The 12,059-nt window shown below is 46.4% G+C and overlaps 1 protein-coding gene across 1 annotated transcript; it reads left to right on the top strand.

Moving 5' to 3' along the window:
• The first annotated feature begins 10,049 nt into the window (after positions 1-10,049).
• LOC124689950 (probable F-box protein At4g22030) lies at positions 10,050-11,338 on the top strand. The gene has a single exon (XM_047223400.1). It carries the CDS (start codon positions 10,050-10,052, stop codon positions 11,304-11,306), a length of 1,257 nt encoding a protein of 418 aa, XP_047079356.1. The 3' UTR covers positions 11,307-11,338.
• Positions 11,339-12,059: the final 721 nt, after the last annotated feature.

Raw genomic sequence — 12,059 nt, 5'->3', positions numbered from 1 at the left:
GTTGCCATGCCAACAAGTTCACACTAATGTACTAATGTGTGCGTATGAACTGATCTACTAGTAGTTAGGCTTGAGCTAAACAGTGTTCAGGTGACTAATCTGCATGACACATCACATGACGTCGGTTAGTTAGCGACTTAGTGTGTGGACTCAACTTTATGTTGGATTATTAGGCAATTTCCGTGTGAGTTTAATTACCGAAAGCAAGATTACAGATGCACAAGCATACTTAACCACGCACATCAGACTAAGCACATGCATCAGATCTGAACATGGAACAAGTAGCGAGTGCAAGGTAGGAGAGTAAAAGCACGTACATCGCGACCGAAAAGGTCGCGCCAGTAGCAACACCACCACCATGGGAGTTGTTGATGTCGCCCATGGTGTAGTCGGATCTGTTGATGAAGCAGCCGAACCGTCGATGAAGAAGACGAACAGCGGCGAGCAGTCGCGCCGAGACGCTCCCCAAAAACCTTATCGCCCGTCTCCCGGTGCAGGATCTCAACGGACGGGGTTTCGGAGGCCTGCTCTCCCGGACGGCTGTGCACGCAGTCGCCGGGATGGGGAGGACTAGAGAGTAGCACAGCAAAAGGAACTTCGCGAGAGAGAAAGAGAGATCTAAGAGCCCAGCTCTCCAGATCTGATCGGTCTCCTTGTATACCCTGGGAGGAGAGCCGCCCTGACCGCGTTGACACGCGTAGGAAGCCAGGGACACGCGGCGAGCATGCACATGCAGGTCGACACGTACCCAACACAGTTGGTGCACCAAGCAAAAATTTAGGCTTCCTTGAGTGTGTCTCGAACTCGAACTCGAGTCACGAAACGCGACGTGCGTGACGTGTCGTGACGTGACGTGCCGTGCCGAGCCGAGACGGGCGGGCGGAGGAGGAGGAGTGCGCGAGGGCTTCTTCTATTCTCACTCACTTGGAATGACTAGAACAGCAGCCCTTATATACCACTCCAACTCTCTCCCAACTAGCAATGTGGGACTAAACTTTGTCCCCCAATGCTGTCCCAAGCTGCCAACGTGATGGGCCTTGAGATTTCAGGAATTGTAGACTATATGGGCTGCCTTACTGGGCTGCAGCCCATCTACATTCAACAATCCCCCACCGGATCTCATATGCACATCAGATGACACATTAGTTCCATTCACTCGTTTAATATACCCGCACTTCGGTGGAGACTCGTTAAGTTGACCTTCCACTTAGGCAAGGTGCTACGCTTGACTACAACCGAACAATGGACTATGCCTTGAATTGTCGGTCTTTGTGCAGCAAGTTTCGCTCAATGCCGGCACGGTACTAGGCTACCTTAGCCTTCCCCTCGGGTGGAGCTTATAAGTCATACTCCTCGGCCCTTCATGAGCTTACTAGAGATTCACCCAAATCTCCCACACTATGACCGGTAGTGTCACTCATATAGGTGTGTTCTTCAAAAGATCGCCCTGTAGGACGGCGTCTTCGCTCATCAAGAGCCTCTCGTAACACATTAAGACATTGTCAACCTCGCCTTACGGTAGCTATGAGAGAATTTGCATCCGCAGCGGAGTGGGAGTATTAATTTTTCTCTCAACTCGGTTGCTCGGTTTGTTTTCCCGGGTCCTAGTTCACGGAATTTCCGATTACATAGGTTGGGTTACCCCTCGGCAACTCAAGTGGGTCTCAAACCCATCTCCCTCGATGCAAGGTCTATCATGTTTCTTGATAGTCCTTTTGTGAAAGGATCTCGCCGATTTTTAGCACTTTGGACATAATCCAATGCTATCACTCCGGAGTTCTTCAGTTTTCTGACAGACTTCAATCTCCTCTTGATATGTTTGGAACTTTTCATATTATCCTTAGAACTTTTCACTTTGACAATCACAGTTTGATTATCACAGTTCATGAGGATAGCCGGTATTGGTTTTTCAACCATAGGCAAGTCCATCAAGAGCTCACGAAGCCATTCCGCTTCGACGGTAGGCTGTATCTAATGCTGTGAGTTCTGCTTCCATAGTTGACCTCGTTAAGATGGTCCGCTTGCAAGACTTCCGAGAAACAGCGCCACCACCAAGAGTGAAAACATATCCACTTGTGGCTTTCATTTTAGCATCGAAATCCAATTGGAATCACTATACCCTTCAAGTCCTCTTGGATACCCGGTATAATGAATTCCATAACTCATGGTTCCCTTTAGATAGCGCATCACTCTCTCAAGAGCATGCCAATGATCATCTCCCGGGTTGGCCACAAACCGGCTAAGTTTGCATACAGCAAACGAGATATCAGGCCTCGTAGCGCAAGCTAAATACATGAGTGAGCCAATGATTTGAGAGTATCTTAATTGATCTTTAGTTGCCTTTTCATTCTTTCGAAGCAAGACACTAGGATCATAAGGTGTGAGAGAAGATTTGCAATCAGCATAGCCAAATCTGCTCAACACCTTCTCAACATAATGAGATTGCACAAGAGTAATCCCATTATTCCCATCTCTCAATAACTTGATGTTCAATATAACATCAGCTTCTCCAAGATCTTTCATCTCGAAACACCTGAGATAAGAAGGTTTTTACCTCCTCAATCACTTTGAGACTTGTCCCAAAAATTAGTATGTCATCCACATACAAGAATAGGACAACTCCCTCACCCCCACCATGGCGGTAATACACACATTTGTCAGCTTCATTGACAACAAAGCCCACAGATGTCAAAGTTCTTTCGAACTTCTCATGCCATTGTTTGGGTGCTTGTTTAAGGCCATACAAAGATTTCTTTAACTTACACACCTTTCTTTCTTGACCTTGCAGTACGAAACCATCAGGCTGTTCCATGTAAATTTCCTCGTCCAACTCTCCATTTAGGAAAGCCGTCTTAACGTCCATTTGATGAACGAGAAGACCGTGTGAGGCAGCCAATGACAGTAGTACTCGAATGGTGGTCAATCTCGCCACTGGTGAGTAAGTATCGAAGAAGTCTTCGCCTTCCTTTTGGGTATAGCCTTTGGCTACAAGCCGAGCTTTGTACTTCTCAATAGTACCATCAGCTCGAAGCTTCTTCTTAAATACCCATTTACATCCTACAGTTTGCACCCATACGGACGCTCCGATAACTCCCACGTTCCATTAGCTAAGATGGAATCCATCTCGCTTTGAACCGCTTCCTTCCAGTGAGTCCGCATCGGGAGATGCGAGGGCTTCGAAATGGTAGTGGGAGTATCATCCACAAGATACACAATGAAATCATTACCAAAAGACTTTGCAGTCCTTTGTCTCTTACTCCTTGTGGGAGCTTCATTGTCATCTTCATTAGAATCTGAACTCTCATCATCAGATTCATCATCAGACTCCATAGGAGTTTCATGTATTGGATCAGATTCCCAACTAGACATGTCATGCATATCTCTCATAGGAAATATATCCTCAAAGAATGTAGCATCTCTTGATTCAAAGATGGTGCCAACATTCATGTCGTCCACTCCAGAATTCACCACAAGAAATCTATAAGCAATGCTATGGGCAGCATAGCCAAGAAAGACACAATCCACGGTTTTTGGTCCAAGCTTTCGCTTTTTGGTGATTGGCAAATTCACTTTTGCCAAACAGACCCCAAGTTCGTAGGTAGGAGAGTATTGGTCTTTTCTTTTCCCATTCCTCATAAGGGGTAATCTCTTTATTCTTGGTTGGAACACGGTTTAGGACATGACACGAAGTCAATATAGCCTCCCCCACCATTCCTTGGATAAACCCGACACGTCTAACATGGCGTTAACCAAATCTCGTTAGAGTACGGTTTTTCCTTTCCGCAATCCCATTGGATTGTGGGGAATTGGGAGGCGTCCTCTCATGGATTATACCATGTTCCGCACGATAATAAATTGAACTCATTAGAAAAGTACTCTCCACCACGATCGGACCGAACCCTTTTTATCTTTCTTTCAAGTTGGTTCTCAACTTCAGCCTTATAGATTTTAAAGAAATCAAGAGCCTCATCTTTAGTTTTGAGGAGATACACATAACGAGTACCTAGTGGAATCATCAATCAAAGTCATGAAAAATTTCTTTCCACCTTTTGTCAACTCACCATTCATCTCACATAGATCCGAATGTATGAGCTCTAGTGGTGCCAAGTTTCTTTCCTTCGCGAGGCTTGTGAGGCTTGCGAGGCTGCTTTGCTTGCACACAAGCATGACACTTAGAGCCTTTGACCAAGGTGAATTTCGGAATTAAACTCATATCGACAAGCCGCGTCATACAACCGAAATTAACATGACAAAGTCGTGAATGCCAAACATTAGTTTCATTAACACTAGTGCTTACATGGTTCACAACATTATCACAGAAGTCTTCTAGAGAGAAACACAACATTCCCTCACATTCATATCCCTTTCCAACAAAAGTTCCATACTTAGACAGTACAACATTATTGGACTCAAACACCAACTTAAACCCATCTTTCATAAGACGGGAGCCACTAACGAGATTCTTCTTGATAGAAGGGACATGCAAGCACGTTCTTCGGCTTGCACGATCTTTCCCGAAGTAAACTTCGGATCTACCGTGCCAACACCACGAACAGTAGCATGTAACCCATTCCCCATCATTACCGAGGAACCTCGGGCCCGATAAGAGGTAAACATGGAGATGTCAGCACACACATGAACATTAGCACCCGTATCAACCCACCATTCCGTGGGCTGAAACACCGAAAGAACAAGAGGTAACATATTACCATACCCCGTAGTTCCTTCCTCTCGTGTTGCCAATGACCATGCTCGACAGAATTTGAGTTCTGTCCAACCTGACATTTCTTTCCTTTGCGTTGTGGACAACGATTGGCCCGAGTGGCCGGTCTCGCCACACACCCAAGCAAGGATCTTTCTTCTCCGTTTTCCCCTTCTTCTTGAAGTTGGTAGTCCGGGAGACTCCCTTGTTCTTTCCCTTGGACTTGTGGGCATTTTTCCGCACCATATTGGCAGCGAACGTCCCTCGGTTCCTCCGAGTGTGTTTGTCTTTTGCCCTCGCCTTCTCCTCAACATCCAGAGAGCCCATGATATTCTCAACGAAAACTCATGCCTCCGATGTTTCAGTGGAAGTGGCAAAGTTCCTCCATGAAGGGGAAGCTTAGCGACAGTGCATCCCGCGACAAATTTGTCCGGTAGCACACACTTGAGGAGCTCGAGTTCCTTTGCCATGATCTGTATCTCATGAGCCTGTTCTACTACAGATCGGTTCTCAACCATTCCGTAGTCATTGAACTGCTCCATAGCATACGGTTCACCTCCGGCATCGGCAGACACCAAACTTAGCGTCCGAGTGCATCCCACAGCTTCCTTCCCATTTCGGATGTGCGAGATAAGCATCAACCAACTTGTCTCCAAGCACACTTAGGACGGCACCCACAAAGATTACGGTGGCATCCCCGAACGCTTTATCCTCTTCGAGAGTAAGCGGACCTCCGGGAATACCTTTCGCAACTCGGTGCACACCCATAGAAGTGAGCCACAAGAGGGTCTTACTCTGCCATCTCTTGAAATGAGAACCCGTAAACGGGCTCGGTTTGAGCGCAGCAGCAAAACCAGACGGTGAAAATTTCCTATGCATATAAGGTTTTTAGATTGTTGGATTATTAGGCAATTTCCGTGTGAGTTTAATTACCGAAAGCAAGATTACAGATGCACAAGCATACTTAACCACGCACATCAGACTAAGCACATGCATCAGATCTGAACATGGAACAAGTAGCAGTGCAAGGTAGGAGAGTAAAAGCACGTACATCGCGACCGGGAAGGTCGCACCGAAGCAGCAAGCACCACCACCATGGGAGTTGTTGATGTCGCCCATGGTGTAGTCGGATCCGTCGATGAAGCAGCCGAACCGTCGATGAAGAAGACGAACAGCAGCGAGCAGTCGCGCCGAGACGCTCCCCAAAAACCTTATCGCCCGTCTCCCGGTGCAGGATCTCAACGGACGGGAGATCTGATCGGTCTCCTTGTCTCGAACTCGAACTCGAGTCACGAAACGCGACGTGCGTGCGTGCCGAGCCGAGCCGGGCGGGCGGAGGAGGAGGAGTGCGCGAGGGCTTCTTCTATTCTCACTCACTTGGAATGACTAGAACAGCAGCCCTTATATACCACTCCAACTCTCTCCCAACTAGCGAATGTGGACTAAACTTCGCCCCCAATGCTGTCCCAAGCTGCCAACGTGATGGGCCTTGAGATTTCAGGAATTGTAGACTATATGGGCTGCCTTACTGGGCTGCAGCCCATCTACATTCAACACTTTATATATTTAGATCTGGCGAAACAATGCGGGGTCGATCGATCTGGTACTTGCCGTCGATTTCACATTTTTTTTCGTTTTATAAGAACTGAAGTGGTTGGGCACTTGGTCGTTAATTTTGTCGATTGAAGAAGTCCCAAATTTATGAATTAAATATCTTTATATGTTATTACATTTGACGTATGGATGAGGTTGACGCTCTTGTAGTTGTAGGGATGAGTCATGCATGGTTGACACAAAGATCGCACAAAATCAAAGGTTTCAACGGGAAAAGGTACATAAAAATATGTACTCATGGACGGGCGTATTTCCTGTTACAACGACACCGCATTTGGTTATTTCTTCTCTACCCAAAAGTCAATGGACCAAAGAGCAAAGCTAAGTTGAACGTACTATTGTTCAAAGTCAGCGAGTGCTGCTGGATTAATTTCGTGCGGCGTGCACCCGTATAAGTACTAGTTCAGCGCGCGTGTCGTGACTGCGTATTCCAATTTTACTGCCGTAGTAGGTTGCCCAAAGAAAAAAAAATGCTTATATTCACCCCAATGCTGCATTCAGCGTTTGGGAAGAAAAGGTCTGAAGGGTGTACCGTTCAAATGTTCAATGGGCTTGAAGTTTGAACCTGCACATGCGCACACAGCGGAGAACATGGCATGCTGTCGGGCTCTACCGTTTCTTGATCCAGCCGGTCCAAACCACTAGTGGGTAGTGGCTGTCTCTGCCTTCACAGTTCACATCTCATGCATACCCTACCCTACAAGCATGTGCCACTGCCATGCAAGTGACGGTCACATATTTGTGCAAGGAATACATCAAGAAATAGTTTACCGAACAGATCAAAACACATGCCAATTTAAATACATCACTGAAAAACCTAAACGAGTTCACCTTATACTCAATATATTATAAGTATATGAATATTTGGAATAGCTAAAAGGTGTACTTGTTGATCATTTTGAACTTCTTGTTACGTTTTCGTGGGATTTTAGTCACTTTGTGTAAGTTGAAGTCACTTTGTGTGCAGCTTTAGTCGCTATTTTAACATTTCTATCATTTTTGATAAAAATTAAGTCACTTATGTGACATTTTAGTCATTGTTTTTATTTTTTTATTTTCTTTTTGTTAGTTTTGTATTTGTTGTATTACATTTTTTGTGAAACTGTACTTTGTTTTTGTGCAATTGCATTGTAGTTCAATTTCTTGTTATCTGTTTGTCCTTCTCTTTTTTGTTTGTTGCCATTGCATAGTTGTGCAATTATGCTTTAGTGACGGGGCACAAAAAGTGACGAAAACTTCGGAAATTTCACTCACCTCCATTCTAAGCACTTCCATGGATTTAATAGAAATTTTGAATATTACTTTGATTTTCTTTTGTTATTTTAGAATGTGTGCTCTCAAACTTGTAGAACCCATTCTGATGGAAAACGAAAAAAACTTAGCATATACACATGATACTTTTACATGTACAATTGCATATAAAAAAAGTCTATAAAGATGCCACCGCGTTAAATAGTATATGATATGGTTTTGTGCTCGTGTGATTCATATGCCGCAACGTATTTCCATTGGATTATCTAAATAGTTACAGAACGACTATGTTCAGAATCGCAAATAGAAGAGAAAATGTGGACCATCACTTATAAATATTACAATGGTTTTTTTGATCATTATTCTAAGATATATATGCCGGGAGAAGTTGCTTCCTATGAGTAATAAGTAAAGCGAAAATATCTAAACATAGTTAACCAATGCATAGCCCTAATGCCAAGGACAAGCCTACGTATCCTTGCGCTCTCATGCTTGAAACTCCGAGCTCGCATCGGTGACCAGATTTTTACACACACTCTTCTTAAATTAAAGACCAGAAGGGTTTCTTCCCTCATATGGTGTCCCTTTTGAACGTGTAAAATGAATGTTTGCTCCTTAGGCAGTGAGTCATTCCCACTGTTGGAAAAGGCAACGCTTAAACACGCATAGGCACTAGGCGACAGAGAAATGAATCGCCTAGGGCATAACCGGAAGCCTAGGTAGTGCAACCAACAAATTTCCATCTCTAATAAGAAATCATGTCATATTTTGCCAATGGTTTAGATTGGTAATATCACAATGGTATTTTTGGGTAGTTTACTCATTTACGTGCTCTAAATTAATGTGTTTTCACATATAAAGAGATTGTTGGGAATTAGGTGGATGTTTGTCTACGGTAGTGGTAAACAACCATGCCAAGATCATTAATGAACTATAATGGGAAGAAGAGAGGGAAAATATAATATGGAAGAAACAAGAGCACGGTGGAGGGACGAGAGAAGGAGAAAGAAACATTCGGGGGCATTGCCACTCCCTAATCTAATGAGCGAGCGGTCCTACCCCAACACAGTTTTCGATTTACGACATTGTTTGGTTCAAAGAAATTTAATAGAAATTTTGAAGCATTCTATTCCTTACAAAGTTTGTCTCTATAAATTGTTGGTTGTAGGATTAGAGCCCATGTGATTTTTTTCATATGGTCAACTCCTATCATATCATGAAAACTTGTCATTATATACATCAATTTAGTCAAACTGATTTTTTAACAGGGAAAGGTCCCGGAGGACATGGGTATTGCGTTCGTTCCAGCGGTGAGTTACAAATTACAATGAAGTCCAAAACTAAAAAATAAATTGCAACTAGGACCTACACTTTTACATAAAATACACCAAAACATAATGAAGAAACGAGACCGGGTTCTTCTCCACCACAACAAAGTACTCTGCTCGATCTTATGGCCAGCATCGCCGCCGCCGGGGACGAGCCACTTGGGACGAAGAAGCCGCAAAACGCCAGGAAAGAGCAGATGATAGGCCTCCGCATCGGCTTCATGCCTGGAGGTAGATGAACAATCAACACGATGTAGCCGAGGAGGGCATCCCCTTCGGCCTTAAGAAGCAAGGGAAAAACATTTGGTTGTCGCATGTCCCGCAGAGATCGAAGAGTGACCCCATCTTCTCCCTAAACTTTGTAAGGAATAAGAAGCCTTGGGGCATGAGAAGGGTGGAGCGGACATGCGAAGGAGTAAGAAGCCTTGGGGCATTGCCACTCCCTAAGCTGATGGGACGAGCAGTCCCACCCCAACACCGTTTTAGATTTACGACATTCTTTGGTTCAAAGGAATTTAATATATATTTCAGTGCATTCTATTCCTAACAAAAAAATTCTGTATAAGTTGTTGGCTGTAGGATTATAGCCCATGTGATTTTTTTTTTCATATGGTCAACTCCTATCATATCACGAAAACTTGCCGTTATATACATCCATTTAGTCAAACTTACAAAACATTGACTATGAATATGAATTTAATCATTTACTTGTTTGCAATTTCAGAAAAGATATTTGCTGTTGAGTCCGTCCATCTCACACATTTTCCTATAGGTATTTTTTTAGAAATTTTGTGAAATATGAACCAAGGAGTCCACAAGGGGTAGTAGTGTATTTGAGTGTATTTGTGGTGGATTATCCATGCATGCATGGACCAGGGTAGTACACGGTGACCTGCTTGCCTTGAACTAGTACTCGTTCCCTGCGCAGAAACGGTCTCGTGGATCTTGTCTACGATCAAAACAATCTTCACAATATACCCAGTCAAACATCACCCACCCACCCCTATAAATACCACTGCGCCTCCATCCCATTCCCGTATCCTCTTCGTCACTTCATCCTTCGATCTACACGGAAGCAGCAGCAAAGCTTGAAGCCACTTCGCCATCGAAATCAGCGACAACTTCCGAGTTCCGACACGCAGCACACTCCAGCCATGGCGGCACTCCAGGCCCAGCGCCTCTTATTAACCCATTCTACCTCCTCTCCTTCGACTTCCGCCGCGCGGCCACGGCCACAGCCACGGTCACGGCGGAGCAGCGTCGCTACCTGCCGCGCCGCCCTGAACGTGCCCTCCGGCATTCACACCACACAGGAAAACCTCAGCCTTCAGGTCAACTGGATCGAGACGCCGCGCGTACCGGCCTCCCCTTCGGCTGTCGTCTCATTGGAGAAGCTCCGCGCGATCGCGGATGCCGCGGCGGACCGCGCCGAGATGCACGACATCATCGGCAGGCAGCGCGACAACTGGAACCACCTGCTACTCCACTCCACCAACTCTCTGACGCTCGCCGCCTCCGCCATGGCCGCCCTCGCGCCCGCCGCGCCGACCATGGTTGCGCTCAAGGCCTCCGCGGGCGTCCTCCTGGCCACCGCCGCGGTGACCATGGCCGCTGTCAACAAGATCCAGCCTTCGCAGCTCGCCGAGGAGCAGCGTAACGCCACGAGGCTGTGGAGGGAGCTGGAGCGGGAACTCCGCGCCGCTATCGCACACGGCGGGTCGACGACCAAGGCCGACGTGCAGGAAGCCATGGACCGGGTGCTCGCGCTCGACGCGGCCTACCCGCTGCCGCTATTGCCCGGTATGCTCGAGAAGTTCCCCAAGGCTGTCGAACCCACCCGCTGGTGGCCAAGCCGTCGGCCCGCGCAGCCCAAGAAGTCCAGGAGCTTCGGCGTCGCTTCCGGCAATGGATGGAGCCAAGATCTCGAGGACGAGATGCGAGGCCTCCTCCGGGTCATCAAGGCCAAGGACGAGAACGAGTTCCTCACGGTGGGCAAGCTGGTTCTAAACCTCAACAGGAGCCTCGCCGTGGCTGGACCGGCGCTGGCCGGCACGGCCGCACTCGCCTCGGTGTTCATCGGCTCCGGAGAGGCCGGTACGTGGGCGACAGGTGCTGCCGTACTCGGCGGCGCGCTGGCGGCGTCAGTGAACACGGTGGAGCACGGCGGGCAGATGGGCATGCTCTTCGAGCTGCTCCGCAACTGCGCCGGGTTCTACCGCAAGATCCAGGAGGACATTGAGGCCAACCTCAACGAACCCGACGTGGAGCGGAGGGAGGGCGGCGAGTTGTTCGCCACAAAGGTAGCGCTCAAGCTCGGCCGGAGCCTGTCGGACCTCAAGCAGTTCAGGAAGATGGCCTCGCCGTCCGTCAGGGACGAGGACATCAAGGAATTCGCCGGGAAACTCTTCTAATCAACTTCACTCACTGACTCACACTACTAGTAGCTGACAGATCGGTGTAGCTAGAACTAGAAGTTCTATCAATTCTTTTGTATAGATCAAAACTGAAATGACAATTCTTTGATTCATTCTTTCCTTTCAATCCCCCATTTTTCACACTATACCTGGCACCTGACAGTTTTGAACAGAGAATCTGAGGTTACATTTGCAAGAACATGGACAGGGACCCAGGGCTATAGACGAACGGGGTTCAAGGAGCCAAGCTAAACGCTGAAGCCTGAAGGTCATGTGGTCGTAGAGTATATAGTACAGTCTTCGATCTTGCTGTGTCCTGGTCTGAGCTGAGCCACATTTCATATTTGTTTCTGTTCATGCAAGACAGTAGCAAGTAGTAACAAAGAACTTTGCTCCCAAAGGACAAATCGAACAATCTTCAAACATGTATGATATAAGGACCATGATATAACTCGTTTAGGACTGTCAATTTGGCTGAGCCTCAAAACGAAGATCGGGACATCCATACATATGTACCACACTGAAAAAATACAAATAAAATCATTCTACTCCAGGTTTAAAAACATCATTACGATCCCTTATACTCCCAATAATACAAAAGCTTTGATCACAGGATGACCCAATAATACTAGGGTGACCTATTCCTAGTCAACATGAGCAGAGAAGTGGGAGCCATGCAAATTCTTTTGCTTCAGAGAGTTCAGGGAATGAGCGCTACGAACTATTCTATGGCTTAAAATACACGAAGTT

Source organism: Lolium rigidum, chromosome 2 (genome assembly GCF_022539505.1).
Source record: "Lolium rigidum isolate FL_2022 chromosome 2, APGP_CSIRO_Lrig_0.1, whole genome shotgun sequence".
In the NCBI taxonomy this organism is placed as follows: Eukaryota; Viridiplantae; Streptophyta; class Magnoliopsida; order Poales; family Poaceae; genus Lolium; species Lolium rigidum.
Note: the sequence above shows the minus strand (reverse complement) of the source record. Positions and strands in the feature narration are given on the sequence as shown.

Excerpts from the sequence above, each read along its gene's own strand:
- LOC124689950 (XM_047223400.1), top strand. The coding sequence starts at position 10,050 with ATGGCGGCACTCCAGGCCCAGCGCCTCTTATTAACCCATTCTACCTCC.